The sequence below is a fragment of the Dreissena polymorpha genome, chromosome 16, assembly GCF_020536995.1.
Source record: "Dreissena polymorpha isolate Duluth1 chromosome 16, UMN_Dpol_1.0, whole genome shotgun sequence".
Taxonomy (NCBI): domain Eukaryota; kingdom Metazoa; phylum Mollusca; class Bivalvia; order Myida; family Dreissenidae; genus Dreissena; species Dreissena polymorpha.
Genome location: NC_068370.1, coordinates 11,437,788 through 11,453,539, shown reverse-complemented (window position 1 = coordinate 11,453,539; position 15,752 = coordinate 11,437,788). Strand labels below are relative to the sequence as shown.

General features: G+C 35.5%; 2 protein-coding genes across 2 annotated transcripts in view; one reads left to right on the top strand and one right to left on the bottom strand.

The window, feature by feature from the left end:
• The window catches only part of LOC127862393 (NIPA-like protein 2), a 372,103-nt gene that overhangs the window by 293,033 nt on the left and 63,318 nt on the right, over positions 1–15,752 (bottom strand). The window lies entirely within an intron of this gene.
• LOC127862399 (replication termination factor 2-like) overlaps positions 1–15,752 on the top strand; it is a 45,910-nt gene that overhangs the window by 2,999 nt on the left and 27,159 nt on the right. Inside the window, exon 2 of the mRNA XM_052401491.1 lies at positions 3,476–3,570. Within this exon, the coding sequence (XP_052257451.1) occupies positions 3,476–3,570 (95 nt within the window). The remainder of the gene's footprint in view (positions 1–3,475; positions 3,571–15,752) is intronic.

The following is a 15,752-nucleotide window of genomic DNA, read 5'->3' as shown; positions in this document are numbered from 1 at the left end:
CGCATATGCCTAGGATCATGAAACTTCACAGGTAGATTGATCATGACTCGCAGATGACCCCTATTGATTTTGAGGTCACAAGGTCAAAGGTCAAGGTCACGGTGACCTGAAATAGTAAAATGATTTTCGGATGATAACTCAAGAACGCTTTTGCCTAGGATCATGACACTTCATAGGTACATTGATCGTGACTCGCAGATGACCCCTATTGATTTTCAGGTCACTAGTTTAGTTTGTTTTTTTAATATAAAAAAATATCGTATTTTGTGTAATACTTTATACTGTTGTAAGACTTTATCGTAATCATGAGAATGATAACGTTAAAAAATCAACTTACACTGAGATCTGTTATTTGCGAAACCTAGCAGAAAACGGAGGGTAAAAACTATGAAGGAGCGAATATCCGGTGTGTCAAAATAATGTTGGAACGATTGACCGAGATGTCAAAATGAATGAATGAATGTCCGGGTAGTTAGAACAACGTATGAACGAATGTCCGTTTTGTCAAAATTATCATAGGAACGATAGTCCTTGTGAAAGAATGTTCGGATACATAATTAAGTGCTTAATACCTATGCATTTGAAATATTTATAAAATTTTATACTAAACACGAAACCTGTTTAGTGGGTACCGGTAAAATTAAACTCCTTCATTAAACTTCGTCATTACGTAGTATTATAAATCCATTTATAAAACTTAAATTCTCAAAAGTATGTTTGTTGGTCTGTACTATTTTATTCATGATCGATCGACCGTGTTAGATGTGTTGACTCTAAGAAAAAGCAATATAAAATGCAAAGCACATTACACTATTTAAATGTTATGTCTTTTTCTTTTAACTTGAATTAATTTTCTTTTACAGTGAAAGACAATAATGAAGAATTCTTTTATACAGGTGAAAAAAAACGAATGTGGAGCAAACTGAACTGTCTATGCATGCAATTGATTTCTCTTTAAACGTGATAATTAGTGATACATATATGTCACTTAATGTCATAAATCCCTTTAGTCTGTATTTTTCGGAAACATTATTTAACCCCGTTGTGGTCAACGAAAATGCTTGTTTTAATTTTGTTCTTCTATACACTAACGAACACAGAACGTTTTGTATTACATGACTTATGTATAGATTTGTTTTGTGCGTTTATCAATGTTTTTTTTTCAGACCACATTTGCTCTGATGATCGTGCGTATCTTAAATTTTAATAAAGATGAAATAAAATGTATAAATAAAATGTATATACACGTATACACTAGTGGTTCTAAATACCATGGCTTTAAAATATGACTTAGGTGAAAGAATGTTTATTTTACAACCCCTCCTCAATGTATTGACTGAACAACGCATGCATGTTTGCAGTTATTGTAACTAGTGTCAGTACTCATGACAATCCCTAATATATTAAATAAAAATTAACTGGTTAATAATCATCAATATCATCTGCCAAAGATCTATACACGTTCAGCCTCGTTCTGAAATTTGACGCGTATGTGATATCTAAAAAATAGCAACAGCGGCGGTATTGTGAAACTGGTCTATTCAGATCGGTAAATATTCGGTAGAAAGATAAAAAGTGGTCAGCTTAGAAATATTTATTGACGGGTAATGTCACGTTTTTGTTTCAATTGTTTTTCTCTTCTCTTTTTTTGTTCTACTCTTTTTTTCTTTTTTTTGTTCTCAATAAATTATTTTTAAGCTGATCACTTTACAACATTCTACCGTCTATCGATCTGAATTAAAGGATGGTAATTAAATTATGCGTTACATGTCGAAGATGTTACACCTTTCTGTTCTTGATTGAAATTAAAATGTTATAATTACTTTGTGGTTTTTTACTCACAAACTATGCTATTGTAAAGTAATATGTCAACCAAATAGTATATTAATTACGTATTTGTAGGTTACTTGTTTTCATTTTCTGTAGTCAAACGATATGCACATTTCATTTCATGTGCAAATGGGTACAATTTTTCTGACTGTTGTTTTCGGATAAAGTATTTTTCATCGATAATATTATATTTTCGATGATCTTTATACAAAAAATAAACTTACAAATACATGTGCGGTGATACGGACAGTGCAGACAAATCTTTACCAATTTCCTTTCATGAGGCAAAAGACTTGGAGCTTTATTTGATTATTACCTTTCAGTTTGGTATATGTCGGAGTTTAATGTCAGAAAAAAAAATACTAAAAAAAAATAAAATCCCTACCTACCTACCCACCCAAATTTACCTGGGTCGGGTTATGCCAAACAAACAATTTTTTATGGATGGCCTGAGTGGCTCACCAGCAAAGAAAAAAAACTTCAACCAAAAAAAAGGCTAATTTTAGAAATAAATAGTCTTAATTAATTTGCTCAGGAAATAGCCCCAAAACGCACCATAGCGATCTAGGATCCACAAAATTTCAGGGGGGCATGCCCCCGGACCCCCCTAGATTTTTTTTCTTAGCGCCAACCTAGATCTTGTTAGCATGTCTATCCATAGTATTGGCCCTCTTAATAAATAGCAAATACATACCAATTTTGGAATTTAACAAACACAAAAACACACATGTGTTATATGTCAATCTATAATTAAATGTGTATTATTGGACATAACAACGAAAAATGCATTTAAATCAGCAATATCAAAATACTGGCTAGACTTAGCTCCCTGTAGTAATTGTTTTATGTACAATTGTCTCGTAGTATCGGCCCTTCTGATTGGTTGCTAAGATTTGTCACTATGCACATGTGCTTGTTTTCTAAAAAAAGTAACTTAATGAAAAAACAAAACTTTTGCTCATGTTCTTTTTAAACTATTTTAACATTTTATTAAAAAATAAGCAGCATATATAACATTTGATAAAGCTACTATTAATCTAAAAACAAACTAACATTATTGCATGCTACATAATTAAAAACCATAGCATCACCCTGGAATAAACATGACCTACTTTCAAATGAAAACTGAAAATCATGAAAAACATTGTCGTAATAGTCATTAATGAAGTTAATAAACAGCAAATACATATAAACTTCTAAAAATGGAAAAACATGTACCGACTAGCACTTCTTGAGGGGTTTTGGTCGAAAGCATGATACAATGAAGAGGTTGTGTCATTTTGGTATGGACACAACAGAATAAATAAATTTTAACTCATCAAATGTTGACTTGGGATATGAATGTTTGTGAAAGCTCTCTCTGTTATCTTCATCTGGCTGTTCATCTGATGAGGATAATGTCAAGTTAAACATAAATATTATATTATCTTCTTTAAGCGGTATTCAGCGAGTGTAGCTCCAGCCTTGCTTGCGCATCCGCACAGTCTTTTCAGGAGCTATGTTGTCCGCTATAATGTCATTTAAAAAAAAGTCAAGCAAGGTTTTGTGGTTTCATTAGTGGAAAGAGTAGATGTTTAATAACATGGCCCACTGTGCTTAAAGCATTTTACTCATGAAGACTGTAATACTGATTTTATTATTACAGAAAGACAAGGCAGCAGATTTAGCAGCGAGATGGAAGCACTGTGCCATCTCTCAAGAACCTCTGCGAGAGCCAGTCATGGCTTGTGAGTTGGGCAGGTGAGTGCTAGACAAAGCCTACGTCCACACCTAAACTTTTGGAAACATGAGTTGTGCACTGTGAAAACAGAGCTTAGTGCATGTGGGTGTTGTGTCATCCCATAATAGCCTGTGCGCACAGGATGATGAGGGAGGACACTTTCCGCCTAAACAACAAGTGTTGTCCCTGATTAGCCTGTCGGGACTGCACAGGGTAATCTTGGACAACACTTTACTCACATGGACCAGGCCATCCTTAAAAAATTGTTTGTTTGGCATAACCCGACCCAGGTAAATTTGGGTGGGTAGGTAGGAAGGGATTTTATTTTTTTAAGTATTTTTTTCTTCTGACATTGAACTCCAACATATACCAAACTGAAAGGTAATTATCAAATAAAGCTCCAGGTCTTTTGTCTCTGGTAAAGATTTTTCTGCACCGTCCGTATCACCGCACGTGTATCTGTAAGTCTATTTTTTCTATAAAGAACTTAGAAAATATAATATAATCGACGAAAAATACTTGATCTGAAAACGACAGTCCCAAAAATTGTAGGCATTTTGCACATAAAATAAAATGTGCATATCGTTTAACTACAGAAAATGAAAACAAGTAACCTAGCAAATACGTAATTAATATACTATTTGGTTGACATATTACTTTACAATAGCATAGTTTGTGAGTAAAAAAACAACAAAGTAATTATAACATTTTAATTTCAATCAAGAACAGAAAGGTGCAACATCTTCGACATGTAACTAATTATTTAATTATCATCCTTTAATTCAGATCGATAGTCGGTAGAAATTTGTAAAGTGATCAGCTTAAAAATAATTTATTGAGTGTTACGCTTCTTTTCATTTGCTTATTTTTTTATACGACTTGTGCCATCGGCCGTTATATTGTAGGCAGACGACAATATCAACTGTGTATTCCATTATCTGCGCATAAATGACCCAATATTACCCGATAGCGAACTCAATGTTGATTGGCCAGCTACCATATGCGCTTCAAATTGTTCATGGAACAAACAGAAAAATAGTTTTAAAAAACACTCCGGATTAAAATGGCGGATGTTTTCAATGAAATTTAACGAGATTTAAGCAAATTTGCAAATTATATTTTTCTTGAGCCAAATTCGCTATTCTTTCTCAAATGGCGAACGACAGCGCAAGCCCTGTAATAGTGAGCATTTATTCCAATAATGACACGTTCGCAATGCTCGCGCTGTTGTTCGCCATTTGAGTCATTTGCGAAAATATTGAGAATTTGGCACAAGAAAAATCTAAATTGCGAAAATCTAGTAAATTTTCGTTGAAAACATCCGCCATTTTAATCGGGACTGGTTTTCTATATTTGTCTCTTTGTTTCAATGAAAGTGTTCGCAATTCGAACAGTTAACGAAACCCGGTCTGTACCCGATTAGACATTGCTTGACCAGTGCTCCAGCTAGGCCTAAATCGAAGGGCGCCGCGCCCTGCCCTCCCGAACCTTCGCCCTGCCCTCCCGAACCTCCGCCCTGCCCCCCCCCCCCCCCTGCCAAAAAAAAAAAACAAAAAAAATTTTTTTTTTTTTTTTTTTTTTTTTTACATTTGATAATTCATTGTAATTACTTTAATCCTCATTGTAGACATTATATTTTAATGGTTTAATAATAATGGGAATAATATATTCTAACAATTATAAATAACATATAAATGAACATGCAACAGAAAGCATTCCAGAAACACCCGCGCTCGAACGTGCCCTTTTCACAAAATACTGCGCGTCGAAAGTGCCCTTTTGACAAAATACTGCGCGTCGAAAGTGCCCTTTTGACAAAAAAGCCCCCCTGCCCTTTTCAAATCCTAGCTGGAGCACTGCTTGACCTTATTGTTAATGAAGTGCAAATGGTAGCTGGCCAATCAGCATTGAGCTCGCTTACACATGACATGACGTTGTCGAATGAAACGTGAGGACGAGTGGAGCGATCGGATAATATTGGGTCATTCATGCGCAGATGTTGTATAATTTGAATACACATTTAATATCGCCGTCTGCCTCCAAAATAGCGACCGGTCGGAAAGTCGTATAAAGAGATAAGCAAATGAAACAAAAACGTGACAATACTCGTCAATAAATATTTCTAAGCTGACCACTTTTTATCTTTCTACCGAATATTTACCGATCTGAATTAAAGAGTGATAATTAAATAATTAGTTATATGGCGATTATATTACACATCTCTGCCGATTGCCGAATTGAATTGAACGGTGATAATTAATTTGTTTTTTTACTCCCAAACTATCCTGAATGACAGCAGCGTATTTTAATTAAATAGATACGAGAAAAACCGGAGCGGTTTAATTGTTTTTAAAGTCTAATTAATCGCATATGCATATGTTAAATAAATAGGCGACTCAAATAAATACCGGTAGGCGTTTTGTTCATTGCTATTCTAGATATCCTTGAAAGAGCATTCAATTAAATGACGCAAATAACTGAAAAGGATAGTAAACAAAAAATAAAAAATTCAGTCGGGCCGATTTTAGTGGGTCGGTCGGGTCATGCCAAACAAAAGAATTTTTAAGGATGGCCTCAAGCCCCAAGGGTAGGCTCATATTATAAACAATAGTTTGGCTGTTTTCAATATTTGTCAGATTCTTCTTTCTCATTTTATTTATGATTCACATGTTTACTTCAACATCTGAAGTGCCTAGTTTAAGGAATGTCTGGCTCCACCAAGGGTACTGAAAGGCCTTATTTGTTACATGTAGAACAAAAATGGGTAACTAAATATCTGATGTGGGCTATTGTCATAGTTGTAGATCAAAAATTGGTAGATCAAAAAATTGGTAACTAAATATCTGATTTGGGTTATTGCCTTAGTTGTTTGTTTATGGATAATTCCAGCTACTGTAATTACTCCAAGTTTTCAGAAACTAAATATTTTTTGAACTGCCCTGTTTTTAGCCAAAATAATTATTTTGCATGGCTAAAGTTCTAGACAAACGGGTATTGTTCCAAAAATATGACTCTAAATGTTGGCGCTTATCTGGTGACACTTTGATCATGCGCTTTTACATGTACAACCAGGTCAGAAAACCTGGCTTATAGATGCCTTAGGGGAATGACTATTAAATTGCGTTATTGCGTATGTATTACAGTAAAGGTAAATGGCAATGGTTTCACACATGAGTTTAAAGTGAAACTTCTATAAAAGTAATTTATTTTTCACAACGGGGTATTTTACAAGCACATACTATTTTTTGTTTAAACAATTAATCCTTTACACATTTCATGCCAATATCTAATCATTAATGCAATATTTTTATAGTGTGTGTTAAAATTTGAACAAACATACTTTTTGTCTCTAAATTTTTGGACTCCTTTATTTTGTGAATATTTTTATGCCCCCAAAGGGTTTCATAAATTATAGTTTTAAGCTCATCTATTTTTTGAAAAAAAAATATGAGCTATTGTCATCACCTTGGCGTCTGCGTCGGCGTCGGCATCCGGTTAAGTTTTGCGTTTAGGTCCACTTTTTTCAGAAAGTATCAATGCTATTGCATTCAAACTTGGTACACTTACTTACTATCACGAGGGGACTGGGCAGGCAAAGTTAGATAACTCTGGCGTGCATTTTGACAGAATAATGTGCCCTTTTTATACTTAGAAAATTGAAAATTTTGGTTAAGTTTTGTTTTTAGGTCCATTTTATTCCTTAAGTATCAAAGCTATTGCTTTCATACTTGCAACACTTACTTACTATCATAAGGGGACTGTGCAGGCAAAGTTATGTATCTCTGACTGGCATTTTGACAGAATTATGTGCCCTTTTTATACTTAGAAAATTGAAAATTTGGTTAAGTTTTGTGTTTAGGTCCACTTTATTCCTACAGTATCAAAGCTATTGCTTTCATACTTGCAACACTTATTAACTATCATAAGGGGACTGTGCAGGCAAAGTTATGTAACTATGACTGGCATTTGGACGGAATTATGGGCCCTTTATACTTAGCAAATTGAAAATTTGGTTAAGTTTTGTGTTTTGGTCCACTTTACCCCTAAAGTATCATATATATTGCTTTCATACTTGGAACACCCCAGACTATCATAAGGGGACAGTAAAAGGACAAGTTGCATAACTCTGGTTGTCATTTTTACGGAATTATGGCCCTTTTTTGACTTAGTAACTTTGAATATATGGTTAAATTTTGTGTTTCGATCCACTTTACTTCTAAAGTATCAAGGCTATTGCTTTCAAACTTCAAATACTTTCATGCTATCATGAGGTTACTGTACCTGGCAAGTTGAATTTTACCTTGACGTTTGAATGACATTGACTCTCAAGGTCAAATTATTAAATTTTGCTAAAATTGCCATAACTTCTTTATTTATGATTAAGATTTGATTGATACTTTGACAAAACAACTCTTACCTGACATACCACAATAGACTCCACCCAAACCATCCCCAACGCCCTCCCCCCCCCCTCTCCCCCCCCCCAGTTTCCCTCCCCCCCTTTTTTTTTTATTTTTTTTTAGATCATCTCACAAATGACCACCACACCCTCACACTATACCCCCCACCCCACCCACCAATTTTTTTTTTTTGAAACGGTTAAAAAACACAAATATTTATTTTTATTATTTTATTTTTGAAATACCATCCAACCATCGCACCCAAGAATCCCCCCCCCCCCCACCCCCCGAATTATTTTTTTTTGCATTTTTTTCCCGCATTTTTGGAAGATAATGTAATAAATGAGCACACCCCCACACTATACACCCCTCTTCACTCCATCCCTCCCTCCTTTGTGAATTGAGAGTCCCTTCACCTTTAAAAAGAAAATAGATGAGTGGTCTGCACCCGCAAGGCGGTGCTCTTGTTTAACTGTCCATCAGTCTGTCTGTCTGAAAACTTTATCATCGGTCATAACTTTTGCAATATTGAAGATAGCAACTTGATATTTGGCATGCATGTGTATCTCTGCATCTTATGGAGCTGCACATTTTGAAAGGTCAAGGTCATTGTTCAAGGTCAAAAGTCAAATATATGGCTTCAAAGCAGCGCAGAAGGTAGCATTGTGATTCTGACAAACACATGTCTTGTTTTTATCTAAATTATCAGACATGGGAAAACATGTTATTCTTAAGTGTCTGAAAACTTAGAGTAATTACATTGTACTGTATCACTCACTGTAAGATAATAAGATAAGAAATAAGAGAAGCTGATTGTGTTTTGTTATGCTCCCCCAAATTACTTTGGGGGGAGCATATAGTCGCCGCTTCGTCTGTCAGTGCGTGTGTCAGTGTGTTCGTCCGTGCACAATTTTTGTCCGGGCTATTTCTCAGCAATTAAGGACCGGAATTCAATTAAACTTTATGGGAAGCTTCACTATCAAGAGGAGATGTGCATATTATCAGCCGGTTCTGGTCGGATAATTTTTCACAGAGTTATGGCCCTTTGAAATTTTCTATAAACTGTACATATAGTGCAATTCTTGTCCCCCCAATTACTGACTGGAATTCAATGAAGCTTTATGGGAAGCTTAACTTCCTTGAGGAGATGCGCATGTTATTTGTGGGTTCTGGTTAGATGATTTATTTAGAGAGTTATGGCCCTTTGAAATTTTTAAGTTGCTAAACCATCCATTGTATTATTTTGTCCAAAGTTATGCCCCTCAAGACGTTTCTTTTCATTTGAATATATAGTGCAATATTGTGACAAAAAAAACCTTTGGGAAGCATCACCCGTCTCCGACAGTTTCTTGTTAAGGTTTGGAAGAACTTTTGTATAAGTGCTTACTTATTTTGAATTTGCTGGGAAGCAGAATAAAAAATATGAGCACAAATAATTCACTGGCAAATGTTACCATTTGTAAAGTATTTGGCCTTCCATGCAAGAGAAACATTCAAACAGATTTCAACTCTAACACTAGATTTTCTTTTTTAGCTCACCTGATTGCTCAGGTGAGCTTTTGTGACCGGTCTGTCCGTCGTCCGTCTACATTTGTTCGTAAACACTCTAGAGGCCACATTTATTTCTGATCTTCATGAAACTTGGTCAGAAGATTTGTCCCAATGATATCTCGATCGAGTTCGAAACTGGATCATGCTGGATCAAAAACTAGGTCACTAGGTAAAAAAAAAAGAAAAATCTTGTAAACACTGTAGAAGTCACATTGCATGCCCAATCTTCATGTAACTGTGTCAAAATGATTGCCTTAACGATATGTTGGTTGAGTTCAAAAGTGGTTCCAGTTGGCAGGGCAGTTTTCCTTGTTTGGCTATGGAGAAACCTTGTAAACACTCTAGAAGTCACAATTTTTGCCCAATCATCATGAAAGTTGGTCAAAACATTGGTTTAATTGATATCTCGGACGAGTTCGAAATGGTCCAGATCGGTGAAAAAACATGGACGCCAGTGGGCGGGGCATTTTTCTCTATATGTATACAATGAAAACATGTTGACACTCTAGAAGTCACTATTTTGGTCCAATCTTCATGAAATCTGGTCAAAATGTTTGCCTATATGATATGTTGGTTGAGTTCAAAAGTGGTTTCGGTCTGATGAAAAACATGGCCGCCAGTGGGCAGGGCAGTTTTCCTTATTTGGCTATAGAGAAACTTTGTAAACACTCTAGAAGTCACAATTTTTGCCCAATCATCATGAAAGTTGGTCAAAATATTGGTTTTAATGATATCCCGGATGAGATTGAAAATGGTCTAGATCGGTGAAAAAATATGGCCACCAGTGGGCGGGGCATTTTTCTCTATATGTATATAGTGAAAACATGTGAAAACTCTACAAGTCACATTTTTGGCCCAATTTTCATGAAATTTGGTCAGAACATTTGTTTCGTTGATACAGTAGTTGAGTTCGAAAATGGTTCTGGTCAGTTGAATAACAGTTTTCGTATATTTATATAGTATAAAAAGCTTGTGAACACTAGAACTCACATTATTTGCCCAATCATCATGAAACTTGGTGAAAAGATTGATTTTATATATATCTCAGATGAGTTCGCAAATGGTCCCGATCGGTAAAAAAACATGGCCGCCAGGGGGGTGGGGCAGTTTTCCTTATGTGACTAGAGAGAAACCTTGTGATCGAATACTTTAGATCGGTGAAACACACTCTTTAGCTCACCTGATTGCTCAAGTGAGGTGTTAGGATTGGTCTTTGTCCGCAGTCCGTAAACACTATAGCATATACATTTCTCAAGCATTCTTTATCAAAATTGCTGAAAGATCTCCGTCAAGTTTGATAATGAGCAAAATCAATTTATTAATGCCATAATTATTGCCCTTAGATTGTTCAAATTTTCATTATATTATACAAAATCCTTGTAAACACTCTTGAGGTCACAATTTTGTTTCAGATTTTATGCATCTTGGTCATAATATTTATTTTTGTAAGCAAATTTTGATGTTTGGTAAGGGGGTTCAACTCAAAATATAGGTAACCAGGTCAAGTCTTACAAAAACAAAAACACTCCATACGCCAGTGTTTTGGTTCAATAATGATGAAACTTGACCAGGATGTTTGTCTGGACAATATCTAGGTTAAGTTTGACATTTGGTAAAGATTGAATTAACCGACTCCTCTCAGGTGAGCAAACTAGGGCCATCTTGGCCCTCTTGTCTTTAACATGTGTATCAGTAAAACACAGAGCCAATTGAGGGTAATAATGAATTTTATGTTTCATCTATGATATATTTTGTACACCTGGAAAAAAGCGAGTGTGAATTTCTCAATGCTCACATTTTTGAAGGGGGGCAACCCAGGATTTTTGTCACTAGGTTATTCATACATATACTTTCCCTTTGTATAGTAACAGTCATATATACGTTTTAAATTCCAATAGTTTTCTTTTCCTGAATTGACTTTTTTTACACTTAGAGTAAAGGTTAATGAAATGGAAGGATTTTTCAAAAGCTTTAATTTGTCCCCTGAGGTCAGTTGCCAGATAAATGGTAATGTAAGGTAATGAACACAATAAAATAAAATGTCTGATTTCCTTTGTGATTCCAATTATGCTTGCATTATTATTAATCTTGATCAAATACCTTTAATGAGTCTTGCTTTTGTTATGTTGAACCATACTACATGTAAATAGATCCTCTACTGGAAACAAGACATCATCATAAAAGATTCTTGATAGGTTCAGCTTAACATCTCATTTTCAGTGTCTTGGTGCACCTTTGCATAAATAAATGCATGTAATCATTATATCATCTTCTGTCTGATATTTCTGCCATCTTTGACCTCCTATGCCAGATGAGTTCTGCTTTCTCTGACAATCTTGTATATATCACTCAAGGTGATCTATTAACTTCACATTTAAAACATGTTTACCAGCAACCGTGTCATCATCAATAAATGATAGTAAAAGTCTCCTTATGCCAAGGTTTCTGGCCCCTTACTGTGTTGCGCTGGCAAACAAGAATCATAGGCTCAGGGTGATTATTTAGGATATAATGATATCATATCCACCAATGTATCTTAGGGAGGAGAATGATTTATTACTTAGCTTTGTGCCAAATGCTTTGAGGTTTTCAGGACATCTTGATTAATGAACATTGACAACAACACTATAAACTCATGGTTTTGTCAGTAACATACAGACAAATGTTTCCTTCTGTAATATTATGTGCACAAAATGCATACCAGGCAGGAAAAGGAACATTTTCTTTACCCATTTATGCCTAGTGGACTCTCCCATCCTTCTAAATTGGATCAATTTATTTTCAAAATAAAGAATGTCTAGTTGATTTATTTCTACATTTAGAAAATATCTTACAGACATTCCTTTAAGCAATCGGCACAGACCCAGATGAGACGCCACATGATGCGGCGTCTCATCTGGGTCTTCACTGTTTGCCAAGGCCTTTTTCTAGGCTGCTAGGCATAAATGGGTTAATGTTTGATCTTTGGGAATAATAGTCTTAAGGATTAAACACACACACATTGTGTCCTGATTCCATGCTTGGTTTTTATCATGGATGTTTTTCATATGTTCTGTTTTTAAGGTCACTTTCAATAAAGAAAAGAACTGAAGAGTTTATTTTGACTGAAGCACACAAAGATCATCATGATTAACGTACATGTACATATGCTTATCATACAATAACAGTATGCATTTGAAGTAAATACATAACATACATCATTTCAAAGTAAGGTCAATTTACATAAACAAGAAATAAAAACAAGTTTTTGGGAGAATGTCACATGAATGAGATAAATGCATAGTGAAAGCATAATGTCATATGTAGTAACATAATTGCAACAATTATTACACTATTCATGATTGTTTGTCAAATGTAGTAACATAATTGCAACAATTATTACACTATTATGTACCTAATTTATGAGTGAAACAATAATAGTATTTGAAACTACATATGTAACATATGGCCTTGTATTATTGAACGTTTAAAAATAAACTAAATATGGCTTGTTTTGTTCACACTATTTTTTTTTTATTAAGAAGGTTTGATAATTCATCACCTGCTCTGATTCGCCCATGATTTCAATAAGAAACTAACAATAACTTTTACCTAATTTATACCGACTATAATTTCTCATAGACTTTTAGTGGTCCATTAACAAGTAATAAACATACAACACATTTAAAAGGGTTCAAATTAAACAACCACTTGTGGTTATTTTATACAGTAAGCACATGTTTAATATAGGTTTTGATTGATCATGCTGATGCAGATAAAAGTTTTATGTAATATATCATTCCTGGTGAAGCATAGTCATGTTCAGGTTTACAAAACTTGTTTTTAATTGGTAAATAATGTTGCAATCAATATTATTTATACAAATAGCAGTTTAAGATGTGCTGATTGATATTTAGTTTTGCACCACTTAATATCCATTAATTTCATGCTGTTTGAAAATGCTAGATTCATTGTTATCCCCACGTTTTTCAAAGAAAAAGTGGGGATTATTAATTGTGGTGATGTGCGTCTCTCCGTCCGTCCGTCTGTCCTGGCCACCTGCTCCTCCTACATTATTAGCACTAGAACCTTGAAACTTACTTACATGGTAGCTATGAGCATATGTGCGAAGGTGACAGTGAGAGAATTTTGATCTGACCCCTGGGTCAAAAGTAATAGGGGTTGGGGCGGGGCCGGGTCAGAGATTTTCCTGCAACCGCGATTCGAAAAAGGCTCATAACTACTGTGTCCCTTCAGATATTGCTTTCATATTTGGTATTCATGTGTATCTGGACAAGACCTTTCCATGCGCATAATTTTTTTACCCCTTTGACCTTGACCTTGAACTCGGACCAGTTTTCAGGTTTTGAAATCTGCGACCACGATTCGAAAAAGGCTCAAAACAACTGTGTCCCTTCAGATGTTGCTTTCATATTTCATTTGGTATGCATGTGTATCTGGACAGCACCTTTCCATGCGCATACAATTTTTTACCCCTGTGACCTTGACCTTGAACTTGGGGTCAGTTTTCAGGTTTTAAAAATCTGCGACCGCGATTCGAAAAAGGCTCATAACTACTGTGTCCCTTCAGATATTGCTTACATATTTGGTATGCATGTGTATCCAGACAACACCTATTCATGCGCACACAATTTTTTACCCTTATGACCTTGACCTTGAACTTGTGGTCAGTTTTCAGGTGTCGAAATCTGCGACCGCGATTTGAAAAAGGCTAATATCTACTGTGTCCCTCCAGATATTGCTTTTATATTTAGTATGCATGTATATCTGGACAACACTCTATGGGCAACGTATAAAAAAATATACCTCTGGGACCTTGACCTTGAACTTGGGGCCAGTTTTCAGGTTTCAAAGCTGCGCCTGTGATTCGAAAAAGGCTCATACCTGCTGTGTCCCTTCAGATATTGCTTTCATATTATGGAACGCATACATGTGTATCTGGACAAGACCATTCCATGCGCATCAAATTTTTTACCACTGTGACCTTGACCATGAACTTAGGGTCCGCGTTTAGATTTCGAAATCTACTATGTGGTTATCTACCCAATCAGAAGAATTGCAAGCATTTTCATCGGACAAAGGAATTATTCAACAATGAAGCTTGTGTATTGAAAACACATGTAGTGTTACACAGTAGTGGTGCAGAGATGTATATAGTAGTCAATTGTTTGTGTTAACTCATCTGTGAAATGGTTTAGCTCATCCATCTAATGTTTATACAAGGGATTATAAAATATTGGCGCAAAGGGACACCTGTATATAAGAGAAGAGATAGAATGCAGTCAAGCATAAAAAGCATGAGAAACTCATGGAACAGAGCCTCAAGAATCTATAAAAGAACTGAAACTTTCAATTTGTTCAATTACACTTTTAGACTCATTACTGAAAATCTGTCAAAATGTTCAAATGGGAAAAATGTGAGGAACAATTTAAAGCAAGATGGACTTTGAACAGGCACAGCAAAAACAGACATGAAATTCAACATTTTCATTGTTGTGTACAAAATTGTGATAGAAAATTTCTGAGACGCTACTATTAAGTCAACCATTTAACCTCAAAACATATCTTTTCCAAAACAGAAGCAAGAAGATTGGCTATAAGAGAGCATCTTCAGCCATCTCATAAGTCATTCCAATGAGGATGACATGTGCATAATGGACGTCAGTGAAGTTGATTCAGTATTAGATTTGTTAGGAGAGCAGGATGAGGAGGAGAAATTAGGGTATAGATTTCACTCATTTTTATACGCCCTTTTTAAAAACAGGACGTATTATAGTTTCACCCTTGGCGGGCGGGAGGCGTCCACAGCAGTGTCCGCTCTCTAATTCAAAGAGTTTTCATCTGATCTTAACCAAACTTGGTCAGAAGTTGTGTCAAGACAATATCTAGGTCAAGTTCGAATAGTGGTCATGCCGGGTCAAAAACTAGGTCACAAAGTCACTTAGTGCATTTCAAGGATTAAGCATGGTGTCCGCTCTCTAATTGAAGTAGTTTTCACCCGTTCTTCACTTAATTTGGTCAGAAGTTGTGTCTAGATGATATGTAGGTCAAGTTCAAATATGGGTCATGCCGTGTCAAAAACTAGGTCACTTAGTGCATTTCAAGCATTTAGCATGGTGTCCGCTCTCTGATTGAAGAAGTTTTCATCTGATCTTCACCTAATTTGGTCAGAAGTTGTGTCTAGATGATATGCAGGTCAAGTTTGAATATGGGTCATGCCGGGTCAAAAACGAGGTCACAAGGTCACATAG